The sequence below is a fragment of the Haemorhous mexicanus genome, chromosome 1, assembly GCF_027477595.1.
Source record: "Haemorhous mexicanus isolate bHaeMex1 chromosome 1, bHaeMex1.pri, whole genome shotgun sequence".
NCBI lineage: Eukaryota > Metazoa > Chordata > Aves > Passeriformes > Fringillidae > Haemorhous > Haemorhous mexicanus.
Window position 1 is genome coordinate 124,960,783 of NC_082341.1, and position 22,772 is coordinate 124,983,554.

General features: G+C 38.3%; 1 protein-coding gene across 1 annotated transcript in view; it reads right to left on the bottom strand.

Moving 5' to 3' along the window:
- Window positions 1–22,772, bottom strand: part of SLCO5A1 (solute carrier organic anion transporter family member 5A1) — a 73,130-nt gene that overhangs the window by 36,888 nt on the left and 13,470 nt on the right. The window contains exon 2 of the mRNA XM_059861993.1: window positions 3,213–3,345. Coding sequence (XP_059717976.1) covers window positions 3,213–3,345 — 133 coding nt within the window. The remainder of the gene's footprint in view (window positions 1–3,212; window positions 3,346–22,772) is intronic.

Here is a 22,772-nt window from a genome sequence, read left to right on the forward strand (position 1 = left end):
TCAGACGAAATAAATCCGTAGTCTGTATAAAAATGTAGCAACATCCCTTTGAGGATCTCAAAGGCAGAAGCTGCAAAGGCACTGATCAAAGAAACAATCTGTGGCAATAATATGCAGAAATCTGCAACCACCCACTCAGGAGGAAACAGTAAAGGAGACAGGGCCTGTAATGTAGTACAAGATGAAATTCAAATCCACAGGGACCGTAATGACAGCATACCAGCTGCTGGAGATGTCACAAATGCAGCACTGGATGCAATTATCTCACCATCTACACTTCACAACTTCCTGGAGAAATATCAAAGAATTGGAAAACAGACAAAAGACTGTACCAAAAATAATAAGGACACCTACAATGGGAAATTGAGAGGTCAGAACAGGAGCTTACTTTATTTAATTAATTTAATTAATTTTAAAAACCCTTGATTTTCTGTCTTCTGAAGTCAAAGAAAATATGCAGAAGAATACCTCAAAGGCATCCGCACAAACCCTAGGACCTCAAATAAAGCAATTAAAGCTAAGGAAGGACCAGACAATGCTGAAGGAATTCCTTTAAACTTCTTGTGTGGAATGTTGATGAAAGACTATATAGGAAGACCCAAGTATCAAACAGATTTTGAACTAGGAAAACACTCAGAAAAGTGTCAGCAAAAGAGAATTGGATTCAAAGTACCTGACAGACTGCCAAGGGCTACTCCACAACTAATGAGGTCCCTATACAGCACATTAACAGTTCTCAAAGACAACAGCATGATGAATGATTTCTAACAGATATCCCTACAGTTACCACATTTGAATAAAAAACTGTTTCAAACATTTGATGGGCTGGCATAGACAGCTGGCTTGTAATTTAGCTCAGAGCACCTACAGAAACCCCAGGTGTGCAAAGCCCACAAGCAGAAATCCAAGTCCTGTGAAACTCAAGAAATAATCAGATCAGACATAACCCTGAAAAATCACCATTTTACTTGACCATGTTGCACGAGAGATAAACCAAATTACATGTCCTGCAATATACCTCCTAGAAAGGAACAGCTTAAGGAAAAAATAGGCTATACTGCTTTTATTTTAGCCATATATCATAGTTGCTATATCACTATTTTGTCTGCAAGCACTGCCTCCTCTAACAATGGAAATTGTTAAACTGGGTCCCACAATAATTTACATTAGGAACCTTACAGCTATAATAAAGAAAAGACAGGAATCAAAGACACTAATTAACTTCGAAGGAAACAAGGCTCAGAAATCTCATATATGACTTCCCACTAAGTTATCTCAATTGAACCATACTTTTAAAGTGTGTCAGCTAAAGTAAGTGTTGGGATACTCTTACATTTCAAATTGTTAGATTGCATAAATAAAAATAAACTTGACTACACAGCACTTCCCTTCAAGGAGAAAATGTCACAATCCCAGAAAATACATTTCAGTGAAATGAAAGTCTACACTTCCAGAATTCTCTGCAACCAGGCAGTTAGTGAATAGCAAGGGACAACCCTCACATCATAGGACTCTTGCTGGTTTTTTAATGAGTTGACATAGATTCAGAAAGAGAAAAGAGAATGAGACACAACTGCCACTAAACTTTTATGAGAGGCCACCACAGATTATGCAACAAAGTATCAGAGACCTGATAGCAGTTAACACTCCTCAGAAATTTAAGAGAAAGAAGTGACATAGTCAAAAATGAAAAAGAAATAAAAAGACCTGGAATACCCACCAAGGAAAGCCAGACCCTACATATTTAATCAACAAGAAAAAAAAAAAGAAACTTGTGAATGACTTTTACTGACTTTCTTGCTTTTGCTATTTTACTTTTGCTGAAGCGGCTTGAGCTAAAACTCAGTTATATCAGTGGTTGTGTTATAGACACAGTCAAAAGTTTATCCCACATTCGTACAGCCCCAGTGATTTCAATTAACAGATATATTTATGGGCCTGTTGGCAATTTCTGCCAAAAAGTACTGATCAGATGCTGATTACCAGTTCTGACATGTCATTAAAAACACATGAAATGTAAGAATTTTACAAAGAATGTACAGTATTTTGCTTTGATTCCAAATCTTTTATACTAGACAAGTTCTAATTCCGACACTGCTGCACACTCACAGAGCAGATCTTTCAGTGAGATAAGTCAGTAGATAAACCACAGCACAGAGTTGTTAAACCCAAGGCCACACTCAGCTCTCAGCTTTGCCTTTCTCCTGCTGAAAATTCGACAAAACAGTGCAGCAATGCTCTTGGACTAAGTAAGACCAATAAAGCAGGACTAAATCTTTGGAGGTTTAAGAAGCCTCCAAAGAGAGAATTTTCATATCAAACTGTCAGGAAAGACCACTGCAGAATAAACAGAGACAAATACAGGCAGACTGCAATGGTGCAGTGACAAAAACTAACCCTGGGCATGAGAACTGACACTGCACCTAACACCTACAAAGCAGAGGTCTCTTCCTGGGATAATGAACTTCAGGTTTTTTCTGGGACTGCATGAAAACTTCAAGGCAGATTTATGATTTATCTGAGAAAAGGCAGTTGAAGCCTCCTCAAGACCTGCTTCCTCAAAGACACATTTCCAATGAGGGCACATCTCAAAGGCTGCCTGAAGACATCAGCTAACAATTACAGCTGCTACATCTCAGTGCTGCTGGAAGCCTACTCCTTACTAGAGAATAATGTGATGTTTACAGCATCTGCTGCCTAAACACAAGCCATCACCCTGAGAAAGAAAGACTGGAAAGGGCATGTTCTGATCCCCTCCTATCTCCTTCAGCTGGAATAGGATCAGCAAAGTCTAGTGTTTCTCATCTGGGCAGCAGAGTTCAGTGTTTCATGCTTCCAACTCTGGAAAACCAAAGAGATTAATCCAACTTCCAGTAGCAATGAGTTGGTTCTGAGCAGCAGAGATCATCCATGGCCTCCTGCAACACCAATATCCTGCCCTGCCATCCCTTGTCACTCAGTGCCCGCTGTGGTCAGGGACAGTCCTGAACAGCCAAACATAGGAGGTTTTCCATGCACAGCTCCTGTGCACTCCTGTGGCAAACTGTTCCTCTCTGTCAGAGCCTAGTGTGTAGTAATCAACAGAAACATCATCTTCCTCAGCCTCCTTCTACAACCTTAAACAAGTCCCTAAGGGATAAAATCTTCCAACCTGTCTTACTGAGAGAACAGTTTTGTTGAGAGAATAGTTTTGAAAAATGCTTGATCCTTACCAGTTCCCAATGAATCGGGGATCGCTCTGGTCAATGTACACAGTTGTCCTAGGATCAACATAGAAACCAATAAGGAGTCCTCCTAATAAGTATCCAGCTGCAGGTCCAAGTGCTCCCATTACGTACATGATGGCTGAGGAAATAAAAGGTCAGAGTCACAGATGAAAAAATTGTTTCATTATTTATTTACACATGAAATCACAAAATAAATGTTTCTTTAAACAAGAAGTTCTGCACCCTAAAACTTGAAGGAACCTTTTTTGCAACCAAGGCAGCAACTTCTGCCTAAGTCACATATTAGTAAGATTACTGCTTTCTGTACATTTTCAGTCAAATTATGCAAGTATACATTATTTTGGTACTCTAGATGGAAAGCATACCTGACTTGCATAAATTTTTTCCTATTTGGTAACATTTCCTTAAAATCAAATCAAAATTATTTAACATATAAATTTTTTAAAAGTCTAACTATTGGCAGATAAACAGAAAAGCAAAGAATAAAAACTGTAATCAAAGAGAATGCACATTCTAAATTAGAATGTACAACATTCTAATTTAGTTACCATCAGTCTAATACTGTGTATAAAAGAATAGTCCATTTTAAGAAATCCAATATTCCTATTTCAGAGATTGACAGAATACAGGTTCACAAAAGGAAAGTGCTATTTAACTAACTTGTTATCTTTCTATGGTAAAGTCACCCACCCAGTGGATAAAGAAAAGGTGATGAATGTCGTTTTTCTGTAATTTAGGAATACTTTTGTTACTGTCCATCACAGCATCCTTCAGGACAATTTGTCCAGCTGTGGGATGAGTGGCTGCAGGCTGTGCTGGGTGAAGAACTGGCTGAAGGGCAGAGCTAAAAGGGGACCACTGGTCACCAGTGGTGTTGCCCAGGGATCAATTCTAGGGCCAGTTCTGTTCAATACATTTACCAACAACCTTCAGGGAGGAGGTGGATCCACCATTAGCACATTTGCTGATGATCCCAAACTGGGAGGTGCTGCTGACTCTTTGGAGGGACAAGAGGCTCTGCACAGGGATCTACACAGACTGGAACACTGGACAGTGATTAATGGCATGAAGTTTAACAAGTCAAAACTCCAGATTCTGCAGCTGGGACAGACTAATATCAAACAAAAGTATAAACTGGGAGAGGAGTGGCTGGAGAGCCTCTCTGCAGAAATGGATCTGGAGGTGCTGGTTGGCAACAGGCACAGCAAGAATCAGCAGCATGTCCTGGAAGCCAACAGGACAAAGCCCATCCTGGGGTGCATCAAATATAGAATCACCAGCTGCTCAAGAAAAGTGATTATCCCCCTGTGTAGAGCACTGGTGCAGGCTCACCTGGAGCACTGTGTGCAGTTCTGGGCACCACAATTTAAGAAGGATGTGAAGGTCCTTGGGTCCTTGGCCAGATAAGGCCAACAAAGCTGGTGAGAGGGCTGGAAGGAATGACCTGTGAGGGGCAGCTAAGGACATAAGGCTTCTCTAGTTTGGAGAAAAGGAGGCCTTGGGGCAACCTCATTGCTCTACAGCTTCCTGAGGAGGGGATCTTTACTTGCTGGATCTTTTCTCTCTGGTATCCAGTGACAGGACACATGGCAATGGTTCAAAGCTTCACCAGAGGAGGTCCACATTGGATTTTAGGAATTATTTCTATAGGGAGAAGGAAGTCAAACACTTGTGAAAGTTTCCTAGGGAGATGCCAGAGTTATCAGTGTGTTTAAGAGGCATTTGGACAATGCCCTTAGTAACAGGTTTTAGTTTCTGGTCAGCCCTGAAGCAGTCAAGCAGTTGGATGAAACTGTCATTGTAGCTCCCTTCTAACTGAAATGTTCTGTTCTATTCCACTCCATTCCATTCCCTTACAATTTCCCTTTCCTTCCTTAATACATCCTGCGGTACCCACTCCTTCTAAGATGCTCCTGCCCTGCTTCCCATACGGTCTGGCTGTAAGTAATAAAGGCAGGGGGGTGGAAGGGTTGGTCTCTGCTCTCTGCTCACGTACCTTGTACCACCAAAACCCAGGCTCCAGCACAGCAACACCTGCTTAGCTGCTGCAGATCCTCTAGCAGCACATGAAAGAATTGATTATCTAATTCTCTGTAATTCTCTCTCTAGATCCAGATGGTAACTGGACCAGTCCCTGTCCACAACAGGAACATACAGACTCCGTTATTTTGGTCCCATCCTTAATCAGACATGCTGAATCCCAAACTGCAGCAGCTGAAGAAGCATAACTGAGTTATTAAAGCTTGAGTTTCCATGTTACCTGTTACAGCAAATTATATCTCAAGGATAAAATAAGCAAAAAGGGATCACTAAATCTGCCTGACTAAACCAAAATAACTTGCACATTTCCACCTTACACTGTGAAATACGAGAATGAAGAAAACCAGCATTCTCACAAGTAAAAACAGAACCTTACTGCAGCGAAAAAAAATCACAGAAGCCACAACAAAAGGTAAAACTGCCTATAAAAAAAAATGCTGCCAGATCACAAATTGATTAGAGTTTTATCACTCAAAAGTCTTTTTTTTTTTTTGTAAACACATTTTTGGTTTTTATGAAACTGCAATTTTGAATAAATAGATTTTGCTTTTCACATAATGGTTTTCAGAACTCTGTTCACTATTTAAATTTATTCCAGCCATGTTCCCTACTGATTGATTGTAAACAATTCTCTGTATGCCTAAAATGCTCCATCAGACATTGAAACTCTGCTCCTTAGCAGCAAGTGGCTAGATAAATCCCACAGTAACTGTTATTTGCAAAAATTCACATAATGAGGAGGGAAAAAAAAAAACAACAAACAAAAAACTATCTCCACACTCCCACAAACAATAATAAATTTTGTCCTACAAATGTTTGCTTGGAAAATTGTTTCAGACAACTACAGCAAACTCAGATCTCTGCAATCTTTAGAAAAGAAACACAAAGGAAGTAAAAGACTGACCTAATCCATTCACTTTGGTATTCACAAAAAATACTTATACTGCATTAATTCAGCTTTAGTCCCACCACTGAAAGCAGCAAAATGCAGCAACTGCTTATGTTTCAGATCACTACCCAAACAGAGTATCTTGTACACCTGGAAACTTCAGAGGACTTTCCTTGTAAGCAGAAACATTGCACAATAAAGATAAAAGTAACATTGTACACTGTTCTGCTTTAGAGGAAGAAATCCTGTTGACAGTTTCAGGAGTATTTTAAAATTACTATATGCTGTTCAGGCTTCAAGATGCTTTGTTTTTAATATAACTTACAGGCAAATTATCACTTTCTGAGTCTTTCAGAAAACACAGAGCCTCCACACTCCTGGTCAACAGCAGCAGGTAAGTTTGTAAAATTCCCATTTTAAGATACAGCATCTTTTTCAGCATCTAATAATGGTCACTATCAGAAACTGGACACCAAGTGCAAGAAACTGATGTAGACTTATAAATGAGACTAAAGAGAGCACAGCAAGCATAACACTTCAGTATTTCAGAATTAGGTACCTGAAAGAATCTGCCCCAAACTTTCAAACCTTGCTGTGGAAGTGAAGGGCAAACCAACCCCATAAGTCACCCTGGCAAGCTACTCAGGGGTCCTGGACCCTTAAAATTCTAGTCACAGCCCTCACAGCTATATTCAGGAATAAAGACGTTTTTGACTCCCAAGTAGGCCACCAGGATTACTGGATGATATAGAAAGGAAACGAAACTGGAAACAGATTCAATTAGGGTATCATCAAAAGTGAACCCGCTTCACAAATAAAAATTCCTATGGAGAATAGTTTCAGATTTTTTTCCACTCCGAACACTAGAAGGTCTCCAGATTTTGGATGGAAAGGTTTCAAAAACATGTAGATGATGTATAAGCACCTTCCTTTCAGCCAGCTGCCAGGGACTCCAGCTAACTCTTTTTGGTGCTCCCTCTTCAGGCCATGATCTGGGATCTTGATCTAGAGTTGCACAGATGCAACATCCAAGACCTTTCAAAAGGAAATAACAAACATTTTTATCAAGGGACATGCTGGAGAATTGTGATGCTGAGGCAGGGAACTCAGTATGCAGATAATTTTTTTAAATTGCTCCTATGGAAATCCAGCATTTGTCTTATAACCTCATAGCCATAAGCTTGACTGGCGCTTAGATTTGCAAGCTGCCTTAGTATGTCTAAGTTACAAAAAGCTATGCTGTAAAACAGCATTAATATGTCCTTTCCCATGATAAAACAGAGGTGATGTACATTCCATGAGCTAAAAGCTCTACTCCAAACCATAAATCATCTTCAACAGATAAAAGGAGGAAACTATTGTTAATATAGACACATGGGCTACAACATCAATCTGAATCTCTTCTGACTGGGTGGCACTGGAATGCAGGATTGCACCCTCTGAGTTCTTGCATTAGCCACGCATGTTCAATGCTGCTAAGTTGCATTACAATTCTGTGGGAACACTGGTCTCTCTAGGAAAGCCTATCTGCAGGTCACCCACTCCTACCCAACTTCACAGAACCATAGAATATTCTGAGCTGGAAGCCACCGGCGTTCCAAAGTGAATGGGATCAAATCCACAACCCTGGCATTAACGGTGCCGTGCTCTAACCAACGGAGCTGATCTCAAGGTGACTTAGAGCCATCTGAGAACTACTCATGACATTCAACACAACCAGCTTAGACTGGACCTGGCAAAAGCTTTTCCCCAGAAGCCTGCTGAGCTTGCTGCTGCTGCTGTCATGCAGGATCCTGTCTCCAGAGGAAAGCACAGGTTGGTTTACTAAAATTACATGGCCTTTAAATAAGACAATTTCAAAGACCAAAGACCCTGTGGATTCTTTAAAGTCTCCCTCTTTTCCAAAGATCTTGGTGTTGTGGTTAAGAGTTTCCATTACCAAGCACATCTCTTTGTCTTCACTGATGAGGGACAGCCTTTCCCAGCCCTCCCAAACCTGATCTTTCAGATCATAGCTCTACCTCTGACACAAACTGTAGATAAGTAAAAATATCCTGGTTTGGAGAGAGTTAGCTAAGTGACCATTTTCACCCAAGATATCTAGCCATGGCAACTTTAATTCCTTGAAGCTTTGTACTGGAGGAGCTTCACTGCCACAATGAGTATGTCCTCAGCATGGCATATCTTGGGCTCTACACCATACCAGCAAAAAGTACAGCTGGCTGTGGCTAGCCAGGCTTAGCCACAAACTGCCATCACAGCTGAGATGCTGGATGGAAGAGAAAAGGGGGAGTCAGAGAATTAGTAACCTACTTACATAAGGAATTTACCTATTCACATGAAATAAGATTAAACGATGTCATTCTTCACCACAGAAAATTCATCCTGGGCCATGTTGCAATGAATGCTGCCATTCTGACAACATTTCACAAAATTATTGCATTGTCTATTGCTTTATTCATAGAGATTCTTCTTCAACAGGAGAAAGCTTTACATACAGCCTATTGCAGCACAGTCTTTTTTGACTACAATAAAATGAGCTGAATCCTCTGTGGGTCTGAAAATCTGAGTTCACACCAAGTGCATGAAAAAACTTTGTTGCCAAAGAGTGGTTTTTTTAATCTACCTACATTACCTCATTTATTTAATTAGACAGAGGTTATAAAAATATTGTGAATGCCCTTTTCCTCTTCTAATGACACCAAAAGACATCTTCAGTAGGCTCTGTATACAGGAATGTTTAACATATGTCCCTTTGCCTCCCTCAAATGCATTTGTGAACCCTCTGTGCCTCTTTACATTAGTCATGCTAGTACCAAGTAAAGTCACAAGTCACATTTTGTGATGAACAGAAACGACAAATTAGTGAGCTACAACAGGCTGGCTTCTGGGTTCTAAAAACACACTTTGCTTAAAAAAGTAAAAACAAAGGCATGTATTGCTCAGTCCCTGTCATCTCCTCTGTGTGCACACACATGTCACCACACAGAGTTTATCACTGGAGGAGGAGGAACATTTCTGAAAGACCCCATTGTCTAAATCTTGGCAGCTTATCACCATAGTACAACTGTTCATTTCATACATGTGTAAGACAAGCAGAATTTGACCTTTATTCTGTTTTCAATGGAAGTTCAGAATTTGCAAAATCCTGCAAAAGCTACAGGGTGCATTCTGAAGGCATATTTTATATATGCATAGAAGCATGTATATGCATGTTTGCTACTGTCAGAATAGTAGAGCAACTACAGAAAATTGTAATAGATTTTGTAGGATACTTTCTAGGATATAGAACCATAATCCTTTTATATCTGTAGATTTCAAGTTTTTACTCCAAAATCTTAACTGTCATTAGCAAGAGAGTATTGATTGGAAAACAGAGATGCAAAAGACAAAATCAATCCACTAGAGTTGTGAAGTAGACGAGTAAATCCAGAAGTGTAATTTACTTAATTGAAGCAGCAATTCAGTTTTCTAACCGGCTGAACAACACTTTCATGAAAGAGCAGCACAAAGAAGAATAAAAAGAACACCAAAAGAAAACATTCATGTGAATTTGCAAGGAAAGCCCTGTGTATACAGATTACTTGTTGACAGTCTGAGGACTGAGCTTTAACAGAAATGCAAGATGAACTTTATAAAATCTTGAATATTTATGTGCCAAGAAATTTAAAGGGCTATAGATTAAAAAAAATAGTTGCAGGGTTACCACCTGGAATTTTGCAAGCAAGAGAAGCACCACCATGCTATGGTACTATAGCATCCTCTCCAGTGCTACCAGCAGACATTTCCTTGGACAGCTCTACTGTGCTGTCACCAGAGAATAAGCAGCACCTTTATTTCTCTAGGGTATAGAGCAGGTTTTGATTTCTACACAGAGCAAAGCTGACAGAAGTTTCAAAAGGGAAGAGGTCCCAGCCCTCCCTTATTCCTCTCAAGTCACAGCACAGTGATGGGATAGCAAGGATCAAGCATAAAGGAGCTTTCAAAGAAACATTGCTCCCATTCATAAAGGCGTATTTACCTCATTCTGTCCAATTTCACCACACAGAAGCTACCCTAAAAAACATAAGGTTTAACTACTCTTTTGAGCCTGAGGACACAAAACTGAGTTGTGAGCAGAAGCCAGGCAGACTTCTCAAAGCTTTTAAGTCAGGAAACGGGTTCACTTCCTTCTTTTCATCACAAACACACAATCAAATGTATCTATACATGCTTTAGGATTCTTTCTTTAATGTGGTTATTTGCTCAGGAAAAAACAATGCTTGGAGCATTCCTGCAGTTCAGATAATAATGTCCAGTTCACATCTTTAAATCACTTCCTTTCAAAATGCATTAGTGTTACATGACTTTAATAGTCTCTCAGATCCAGTGTTCCACTCAAAACAATAAACAGAGCAACAAAACTACTTCAGTAGCCTCTCTTGATCTTTGTATAGAATATATTTGCTACTATTTTAACAAGCAGATTCCAGAGATCTGGAAGACAAATTTATAGAGAAACATAATTAAAGCAAAATTTTACATGCCTACCATGGAAAAAAAAATAATGGTCCAGCTTACCAGTCTATTAAAAATGCTGGAAGTTAAATTAAATATGTTTCAATTTTATTTAAGTGACTTGCCAACGCCAGATGAAAAGCATCAGATTTTTCCTTTTCTCTTACAGCTTTATTACTAGGATATCATTTGTATTAAAAGAGATACAATTTCCTGATTTAAACAGCTATGCTGCTTCATGCTTTGCATTCACCATTTGTGGTCATGTTCTAAAACATTATAGTCATTTTCACTGGATCCAATTCTACTAAATCCATAAAAAGCCAGGAAGCAAGCCCAAAGAAAATAAACTAGAATAGGCTGTCTGTCCCAGCCTGTACTTCTTGTATACATTGCAGTGCTGCTCCATGTCACTGCTATGCTGTAGAGCCACAGTGCCTACAAAGCAATTCAACTTACACTAAAATTTCACAGACTCAGTATTTGTCTTTTGGTTATATCCACAGGTGTGTGCATCCAACCCAAAATTCAAAAACATTAAACCAACCAAAGAATAAAAGCTTATACTTGTACCATGGTGTTTCAGCTTTACAGATACTTGGATAAAGAAATGATTGCCCCAAGGAAAATTACTCCAGTGCTTAAAATGAGAGTCTTTATTTCTTTGTTCCTAAAACCTGAGAACTGTGGAATTAGAAATCCCACGGGCAACTGCAGACTGTCCCATTCTTTTAAGACAACTGTTTTGCTTGGAACACACAAATATTACTTGGGGGTCTTCATCAAAATCTGCCTTTTCTCTCTTTATATTCACCTATAAATAAACATTTGCTGATAATATTACCAAGAATAACTTGTGGTTAGCAAGTAATATGAAAAAGACGCTTCTGTTGAAAAAGATTAGTGAAAATGGCTGCAACTTCTGAGTGCAATTTCCCGTCAGTGTGGTTAACTGAATTTAGACACCATGCAGAAAGCAATTCTTATATCAGATAATTAAGCAAATCATGTTTTATCAGCTTCATAAGTTCTTAAACCAATTCTAACACTAGAATCTTCTGGTGATAATGGTATTCCAAAAGCAATATAATTAACTTCAAGCATATGGATGTGCTTGAAGTTACAGTCCCATGTGAATTGTTTGCATGGCCAAAGATATACACATGTATATTTGCATGATCAGAACCTAAACTGAAAACAAAGATGTCCTCATATTCTCTCCATGAAGTAAAAGGCATTGGCAACCTAAAAAGACGTTTGGGATTTTCTTTAAGTAGAAGTGTCAACAACTGCTTAAATGCATGAGTAACAGTGATCTTTCTTAAAACTCCCAATTTTTTTTCCATACATAGGGAATTTTGATATGGAAAAGTACTGTTATTGAATTTTAGGTATCAGACAGATGCACACACTACTTGTGCTGAACAGAGTCAGAATGTTGGAAGAGATGCAACAGAAAGCACAGCTCTGCTCTTGGCTATTAGTTTCTGTAAATCAGCTCTCAAAAACACTCCACATCTTCAAGTTTAAAGCTTATGTTGGTATGTTAAGTTATTAACACAAGGTAACATATCCCAAGAGGTTGACTAGGCATGAATTCCCAAACTGAGTTTTCAAAAGAGCATGTTTCTTAAAAAATGTTTTCTTTTGTGAATAGAAGGCAACTAGACAGAGACATTGACCATTTGTGTTAACACCTACTGAGTGACTGCTTGGTCCCTTCTGAATTCTTGGTTTGTCAGCATCCCAAAGTTCTGATTACTCCAAAGAATGAAACAATGAAATGTCATAGAAGTAGTGCCCACTTCCATATGGAAGATTATTTACTGAATATAACTATTATTTACTAAATTGCAAGCAAGATATTACTCCAAATTATTTTTAAAACCTTTAACTAATAACTGGTTAGATAATAACTAATAACTGGTTAGATCATTTCACTGTATTATTTCCCATTCATTCAAACACTGGGAGCTAAATCCACAGACATGAATTTAACATTCACATTAAGAGTATTCTTGAAGCCACTGTGACTTCTCTCTCGAAGCAGGCAGGATTTGGCACTTCTGCACTAATACTCAGTGGTGTTCCTACTAAAAGGACACTGAAGCTGTTTGCTATCTTTAAGATACTAAAGCAGCCTCTTGTCTCACTGGCATTCTTTCCATAAGGTCAAGTCAAATGGGAATATCTGATCTCTGCCTTTTAATTGCTTGGCTTTGGGGGTTTTTTAATGGTTTGGCAGTTCAGCTTACATATACAAATTTAATTTTCACTAGGGATTACCCCAGGCATGTGCTTACAGACTTTGTTGATCTCAGCTTTTTAAAACATATTCTCATGTCTTTAGCATTACTTCTAAATACACTTGAGTGGGCAGGATTGTTCACTCGCATGTCATCCCCTTTTCTTCAAATATCAAACTGTGAAAAATATCAAACTGTGAAAGTTGAGATTTGGCCTTCAAGCGGACTTCAACAGGCAGATCCCAAATAAGAAAATGGGAAAAAAAAAGAGATCAAATTTAAAATCAGAGCTGAAAAGGTCCATAGCTTCAAGACCAGCAGAGCCTAGCCCAGAAGAGTATTTCAGAGTTTTTGTATTATAATTTATTTTTAATTTGTTTTACATCATGTTCAGGTAGTCTAAGAGTACAAGCCAACAAGAACACATTACTAAGGTCCTCTCATCTCTCTGAGCTGGGAGAATACACCCACTCCCAGAGGAAAAGCAGGGAAGAGCCCAGTGAAATTTACCAGGCACAGAACCAGACGTTAAGAGTATGCCATCATGAACCATCAGAAGAACCAGGAATAAGTTCCAATTCCTTAGAAAAAAATCTATATACACTAAACACCCAATGTCTATGGATGTGGCTTTTATTGAGCACAAACCAGCTAATGACACACAAATACCTGTTTTTCAGAGGCAAGTTTGGCATGCATTCTTTTATACTTCATCATTATTCAAAGCCAGTTCCTTTGTGCCTAGAAAAGAAACTGTGAAGAAGGAACAGAAAGAGACCAAATATCTACTGAAAGGGAAGGTTAGGTGCTGATAGTAAGCACACATATATTTATATATATTCATTTTTGCTTTGTCCCACCAGCAAGACAGCAGAACAAAGAAGTAAAGGGGTAAATTACTTCAATCATATTCCCTCAGAATTAATTTCCTTTCAAAAATTGGTTTCTGCCTAGGAGGCATAGGTTAATTAATGAAAATGTTGGTGATCATTTTTCCCTTCACTACCTCTCACTAATAGACTGCAAAGAAGGGCAAGCCACACAGCATTTCTTCTTATTTTCTTTGTAAATTGCACTTACATTTTCATCTTCCAACCGAAACAACAGTAATTACACTTCATTACTCATATCTGACGCAAAATCTGCCTGTAAGCAAAAGCCCATTATTCCAGCAATTTGCAGATGACCATGTGAGTTTTAACATCTATTGTATTGCTAAAAAAATATTTTGCTACATTCAGAAAGGCTGAAAGCTGTAATAGCTTCAATAAAAATATATTAAACAGCAATTGGCAAAGTGAAATGCAGAGCGTATAGCCATATTTGAAACAATATTGAATATATTATTACAGGTCAAAGAGTCTGAAAAACATTTCCATCCATGTGTAACAGTTATAAATAGAGGAGACCATTTATTTTAGCTAAAGGACAACACCACTATTTTACGAAAATCTCCAAAGCTTCAAAATACAGTCTTCATAGGAACAACACTGGGCACTTTCACAAAGCTGAAATTATGGTGAAATATTTGATTCTGGAAATAAAACTTGAGTTTTGGGTTCTGGGTAAGGATCTCTCCTCTGTTTTCTACAGAGGGATCATAAGATAGACATGAGAGGTCATTCAACTCCATGTTCTGCCCAGGGACAAAAGAGTTTCTTGCTGTAGCACCAAACTGTATCTCTTCATCCCAGCTATGGAAAAATGTCATCAAGCAGTGCCCCAGCAAATCCTTCCCTCCCCATAGTTAAGGAGCTAATGGGTGCCTCACCAGGGAGAAAAAAATTGTCCTCAAACAACCCTGGCACTCCTGACATAGCCCCATGAAATAGGATACAGAAGCACCAAGCTGCTACTGCAGATCCCTGAAAAGATCCTCCAAAATCTGATAAAGGGACATGAATTGTTAGAGATATTCAAGAGAATCAGAGAAAATGAAATGGAGATTGCAGAGAGTCACAGAAAAAAGAGGTGAACACAGTTTTGTAAGAAACCAAATGGCAGGAAATTAATTTATATTTTTGTTTTGTACAGAAAATCACCACAGACACCATTTGTTAGTAACAAACTGATTCTATAAATAAATACAAATCTATAAATATATTTCCTTAGACCATTTTAGTCAGGTCCTGAAAGAAACAAACTTATGTCTCATGAGGAAAGGCAGATATTGACATGCAATGCCAATAATAAAAATTGCAAAAATATTTTAGCGTGACATTTTAAGTAATATGTTTTACATGGTTTGCTTTGGTTTGGTTTTGTCTCTGAGTAAAGCAAAAAATATTATTTTTTTAAATGCTAATTGTAGTCCTACGTAAACATCAAAATAATTCAATGTAAGTTAAATATTTCAACATGATCAAAACCAAATAATTTTCTCTACATTAAAAACCCTAAATCACTATACCTCTATAATTAAGATTTAATTGTATCATAATTTTTCAGAGCAAGACCATCAGAACATTTTTATCAGTATTACTAAAAGGCATAGTTTAAACACCATGTGTAGCTTTAAAAAATCACTCTAACAAAAGGTTGTCCTATTACAAATGGTAATATTATAGCTACATTTGTCTTTCTTTTTAAGATATAAATTGTCATTGTGATTTACAGCTCCATTTGCAGTTCATTCCCAGTTCCAATAAGATATGTTAATAAAATACAGAAGTATTACTTGCAGTGTTGGCATTTTCAGGAGAAAACTATTTATATTACAGGGATTTTTCCAAGAATATTTCAGAACACCATATATGGCTGAGTTACAAAATCTGAAAATTTCTAATCAGATAAAGTTACTTTCACTAATTAGGTAATTTAATTATTCAGCTGACATATTTTAGAGAAAAATGCCAATATCCTTTCATTTAGTCTGCAATTTAAAAAAAATAAAAGATTGCTCATTCTGGCTTTTTCTTTCTTCTGTGAGTAGAATTAGACATGACAGCTTTGTTTCTCAACTACTTAGATTAACAGATTATAAAGCATATTTTTATTCTTCAACAGTAAAAGATGCTTTCACAGACATAAGAAATGTAGTGGCTAGAGGCTATGTGGAAATGACTTTCCTCCAACTTTAGACACACTCATGGCAATAACGTTCTTAGCAAAATAGTTAACTCTATTATATTCTTAGGGACATGGCAGATTCTCTCTAACTGTGAGTGCTTTGTTTTAAGCTATATGGTTTTACATAAATAGAGCTTTGGATAGGGATAACACTGTAATGAAATCTGATTGAACACAGATGTCAGAGTAAATGAACATAACAGTCCTTTCTGGCCCAATAAAGCATGAAATTATCCCACCAATTCTCTTTTCATCTCTAACACAGTACATTTTGCAGACCTCATCCTTTGCAAAGGATGCCAAAAGACAAGAAGCCTCTTCACCTTCCTTTCCTGGCTATGCTGCCTTGAGACATCTCCAAAGGCCTTCCCCTGCCAAGGGAAGGGCCAGAGCTGGCCTCTGCACTTTGCCATTTCACAGATGCATCAGCTGAGCATTTAGCAGAGATTGTCCCAGCACAGGTGGTGGCCTCGGCACCAGCTGCAGCAGCCAGGGAACCTCGAGGCTGTCCTGAGCCACCCCTGTCTGCCACAGTGACTCTGGGAGCACCAAAGAACAAGGACACCCCAGAAAAACTGACCTGGAGCTGGTACTGGACGCATAGACACTGCTCAGGCAGGCTCAGGACATAATACAAAGTACCAATGAAAATCAAATGTATTTCCTGATGTAGATTTTGCTCACTCAAACAACTAAGTGACCTTTTCTTTCTAGTATCTTTGTCCATTTGCTTCCATTCTCATAGGGAACATGTTTTCAGTTACTGACACTAAGAAGATTTAATTGGAAGATTACACTTATGCACACAATCTGCAAACTATCACAGCTTTCAATCAATTTATCACAAAAAAAGCAATTTGTTGAAACTCTAATCTTATGTTTGCAAAGAAAATTCAATTTGAGCCTGAAATCCCGCTGAAATTCACTGATAGTCAGGTCCCTTGAGTTCCTTAGTCTCCTTGGGAAATTTTAACCTCAGTTATTAAATCATTCTGACAGAGAGAGAGAGAGATTGACAGCGAGGTCCTCAAGGAACAATACTGGAGTTGCTTGGAATAACCACGATTGCAAGTGTTACCAGTGGTCTCTGCTGCTGTCAGAGCTTTTCCAAGTCTAATGGAAATTGATCTGGCATCTTCCCACTCTTTGGGAGTTTTCTACAACATGTGAAAGAAGAGACATGTCTTCACACACTGTTGGATCCTTAACTACATGTTCAGATTCATACTGATGAATTTTCCAACATAACAAGTGGAAGCCCACAGCTCATAGACAAAAAATAAAAATATCCATCACTAAAAACTGAAATACCAAGTACTCCTCCAAAGAGCAAATATAAAGCATGCACTACATTTCTACACTGCATGCTATACCTAACTGCAATTGTTATCCATTTCAAGAAACTATACTGTCCTGAGATTAATTCATGACAGTGCAGACAGTTTCAACAGAGCACTCACAAATATTTACTAAACATATACATCTGAAGGTGCAGTGCAAGCCTTTGTTTAACTCTTGCAAAATGACTGATTGTCATTGTACAAGAGGCACATAATGTGAAAGTTAAAAGAATCAAAAGTAACACTAGCAAGAAGGCTCTTAAATTTTCAATCAGTTTAAATCATACTTGCTTCTAACAAACTCTGCAAATAAAAACACAAGCTACAATAAAAAATTGCCTCAAGAACAAACATCTCTCTAGCACATTGCCTTGAACTAAAACTGTTGTTTAAATTATTAATATATACTAACAGAACATTCTTGGATCCATATGATCCATATCTATACACAGATAATTGTATCTGACACATGCATATCCCTAATCCACATTGCAAGTCTCTAATAAATTTTTAAAAACATCCCAAGTCTACTTCTGACATCCATGTTGACACTATATTCAGACCACAATGGCCAGACAAAACAAAACAAGTTTTAAAAGGGTCTTTGCAGTCGACAAACACAGACCTTCATCTCCTGTAACCTCTTATATTGGTGAAGTTCTTCAGCTGCTTTTATGAAGTGTATCACAGTAACACTCATACACAGAACACAGAACTCAAAACTCTGAACACATGGCACAGTAAATTCAGCTTTGAGATCTCTCTTGGTAATTTCATTCTCCACCAAGCAGCTCACCTGCTGCATGTCCAAGGTCACCGCATGCTACACCAGAGTAATGTGTCCTTGCCCAGAGGCCAATTCTAACTCCCAAAACTGGGTAAACCCTTCTCAAACACATCATGGCTGCTCCATTTATGCTCCCAGACACCAATAGCTACTTTGCTGATCACTTTGTAAGTGCTTTGTGGAGATTTTCTGAGCCAGAGACACGCTTACAGAACCAAGGCTCTTGCTGGTTCAAGCGCATTTAAATCACCATCTGCTAACTCAAAAAATAAACCACCCAGGCAAATGTTTCTTTCAGAACACACAAATGATAGTAACACAGCATTATGCTTTTCAAACACTAAAACTGTTGGGAAAAGATCAGTAACTGAAAGATCAAAACAGTGCAGTGACAACACCAGCAGAGATGCGGCAGCAGAATCAGACACTTGTTCCTAGCTAACACAGCTGAATAACCAAATTAAAATGTGACTTCTCAGTTTCATACCTGTGAAACTGTGTAGGTAACTTTAACAGCATGCATCTCCTTTTCCAGTGGAGGAACAACCCAGAGGTACTACCCCAGGCTTTTCTCTTCAGGATATTTAGCACACAGCTGATGGACACTGCCTTTCCTAGCCATTTTTTGCGAATACGTCCATTCATTTCTGTTGTACCTTTACAAATGTCCATGGAGAAAATATTTTGACACACTAGTTTTGTTTGTTTCCATAAAATCACAGAAAATATATAGTGTTTCAATTATAGAACTGACTCAGAAGATGCACTAAAAAAACTTTGTGTAGTTTTAAAAGTAAAAAGCTTAGATCACACCATGTTCTCCTTTACATTGACTTGATACAGAGGAAAAAAATACCTACAGAAAGCGATGAAATGTCTTCAGATTGCCACAGGAAGAAAAAAAAAATAGAAAACAGCCTTCTCCTCCTTATTGCCCAGTTTCAGGAATATCCTGAAGACTCTAAGATGGAAAAAAGGAGCACTGACTAGTGGAACAGTAATTAGCTTTTTAGCACTTAGCTTTTCAGCAAGCTCACCTAAGTCATATGTTTTATGTGCTACATTTACTGTTGCTACTTTATTCCACTCAAAAGAAAAGAAAAAATAGGCAGCTTTCATTTCTGTGGAGATCTTCTTCTAGGAAAAAAAATTTGCAAAAATTTTAAATTGTTTTAGCTATTACTATTGACTGGTTTGTCCAGTTTCCTTTCCAAAGTCCTCCACTGGCATGGCACCACCACACAGTTTCCCAGAGGTCCTCAAGCCAAGGATGCCATTAGTCAAATAATACAACTTCAGGTATCTGTGGCCAGGGAGGAGGTAAAGGAAGGCCAAACAATCAAGTCTTGATCTTAAAAGATTGGAGATATTCCCCCTCCTGCATTTGTAACAAATAAAATAAAACCAAGCTAAAAGTGCATACACAGGTAGCCCTGAGACAGTGGAGATACTGATCTTTGCAGAGACTCATCAGCTTTATTTCTGAGGGGAAGGAAAAGCCAGGCTTGAAAACAAGCCCTTCCCTACTGGTGGGGTTCAGCACTGGTTTCCCCTAGCACTGATATGTGGTAGTATCCTGCCTTGTGACTTCACAGAGCTTTTTCAGCTAACATTTCTGCAGGATCACCTTCATGCACCTATTCCTAAAAAACAGAATGCATTACTCTGTCTTCCTATTCTATTCATCTCTAAATGAAAATTCCTTGACCTTTCATTGTAAGAATAATGTATTTGGAATCAGAATAAATACCTTATTGGATTGTAACATCCATCTCCCTATGTGCTACTCAGTGAAAGAACAGCACTTAATCTCAAAGGTTATTCTATGCTATTTTTTTTTTAGATCAGATTCATCATTGCAGTATCCAAAAGCAGATTACAAACACTTTAGCATGAATATAAATTCCCCTGGTTTTAAGAAAAGAAAATGAAATGTTTGAGGCAAGGAAGAACAAAGGTACATTTGGCAGCAGCCTGGGGAGATGTCTGCTTGTCTGCTCAAAATGCAGGGAGAGAAACTCCTACTGCAAAGGAGAGAAAGGGAGCATGTCTATTATCAGGGGAGACCAATCCCTATTATATTTTCTTCATTTATCACTTTATCATTCATTTTCAATACTTAACACTGTGTAAGACCAAATGGCTTTTATATTTGGCTTCTATTCTACACAAGCATCACATTTATGAATAATGTATTACAATTCATTACAACATAACCCTGAAAATTTGTATTTACAAGTGTGTAAGAAGCTTATCAATGCATAATGTAACTGTTAGCTACAGTGTGGGAGTTTTGAACAGTCGCAATAATAGAGAGGAAAAAACCTCTAGAGAAAATATTCCACTGAAAAATGTGCAATGAGGAAGTCATCATTCCAAGTATGACACTGAAGAAAAAGCCTGTCTTCCAAAATACTAAAAATATATGAGCTATTCAGCTAAACACCTCTCTGACACCTTTCAAGAAAGTGTCTGACTAAAGGAGTGAAAGTTTCAGGCAGTTGTTAAAAATCCAGACGTTTGTGGCAGCTGCCTTTTCTGTGCCTCAGATGCTGGGTGGGATTTGACCCCCATGTGTGCAGGCTGCTGCCCCAGGTGGTTCCGAGAGCCACCCACTCCCCGGCTGCCCTGGCAGCCCCACTCCATCCCAGGAAAGCCAGCACACACAGATGAGCTGCAGACCTGGCACGAACCTGCCCTGGCAGCCATGCCAGAGCAGCTGGAGGTGTGCTCGGTGCCAGTCACAAAACTCTCAAAGCCAGCACCAGGAAAGGGCAGCAGCAGGCACCCACAGCACAGGGAGTGGAGAAGAGCGCTCAGAGATCTCCTTCCAGGCAGCACATCACACCAAAACACATCTGCTGATGATAAAAGCTAAGGGACAGCCCTCAGGGAAAACAGCCTCCAGACCTAATTCCAGTTAACGCTGAACTAGCACTGCAATGCTCAGCTAAGGCTGGACTCAACAATCTTAAAGGTCTTTCTTTTCCAATTGAAATGATTCCAAGATTCTATGTACCATGTAAGCTATTACCTCAGCAGTAACAATGTTCAGCTGGAGAATCCCAGAAGACTAAGAAGACAAAAAGCCAAGCTTTTAAACTTAAAAATCCATCAAAATGGGAAAATCCAAGCATTTCTGTTCAGCTTTCTTCTCATAACATAATTATCAAAGGCTGTGACCCTCATCCAGTACTTTTCATTTATTCCTTGGAGATAGTATAGATTAATTACCTTGTTACGCAAGTCTTGGGCGATACGATAACGTGCAATAAGAATACTTTAATTGCACAAAAACTGCACTAACAGGCAATTAGTGTGATAAAACACTGTATTAACTGCAATGTGATATGGAAGTTTGCTCCCAAAATGGAATAATAAATTCTAGAGATAACCGTTGACAGAAGAGGTGACACAGAGGTATTTAAACACAGGCAACATCTAACCAAAACTAAAGTTTGTAGATTACAACTCAAACTGGATTATATTGGTGCTCCTGCACAAAGAATAAATCATCATAGAGATCATCCTTTTATTAACATACACTGCTGAAACCCATCAGGGAAACATTTATAAATATAAAAACACGTAAGCCTGAAGCCACAGAGCTGGTATTCTCGTGAGGAGCAAACGGAAAAAGCAATCCTTTCGAGCATACTGGAGTCTAGGCATGTCTTGAATGAGGTACTAGAAGAAAACAGAAGCAAGAGTTACACAGAGAAGTGACCTTCGAACAAATGGGATTTTACTTGTATTTTCCACCTAAGAATGAATGGAAGTTAAAATGAATAAAAATTGAGAATTAAATAGCAAATTGCATCTCAAAATGTCAAGCTATGCAAATAAGTATACATTGGGAGCTAAACACTTTTCCATCAAAAGTAATTTTGCCATCAAACTCAGATTAATAGAAAAAAAAAAAGGTTTATTTCTCCCTAATTGGTTTGGTCACTTGAAAACTGTTTAATAGATGACATGTCTTTCCCATTATTTCAGATTACTTAAAACAAATGTAGTACAAAAATCCCAAAAGGCCTTGTTATCTGTTTAAAAATGAAAAAGCTTTACAGACCAGACCCTGCTCCCACTCAGTATCAGGTGTACCTCATTACCTTCAGGGGGAATGTGTCACAGTTAGTCATGATTTATTAACTTTTCTGGAAAGCTTTACTAAATCTAATGTTCATTAGATATCAGGTTTGAGAAGCACAAGAGCAAGGCATCAGTAAGCTGCTGGTCCTTGTAAGCACAAAAGCATTAGTATTAATTAAACGCCTCCAGACCTCCCTTTCTGCTCTGTGCTTGCTGTTGAGCTAATTGCTTCTCTCCTCCAGCACAACTTATCATGTCTGCCCTGCTGCAGAGCAGCCAATTTCATGTTTTCTAAATGGGATGAACAGCCTGCAGACAATAACTCTGATTGCTTCAGATCTTTTCAGGGCTCCTTGTAAGACAATGGAAATGTTTTAAGCAGACAAAATGACCTTCATCTGAAGTTTTCACGTTAGGAAATGCGTTGAAATATAAAACTCAAAATCTATGTGGCCTTTTTAAAGCAAGAGCATCAATTAGAAAGATGAATAGGAAAGTCTTGATAGCAGCTGACATCACTATTGTAAAACATAATATTTGCAGGACTTAGAAGAAGGGCTTACTTAATATAAAGATTAAGAAGTA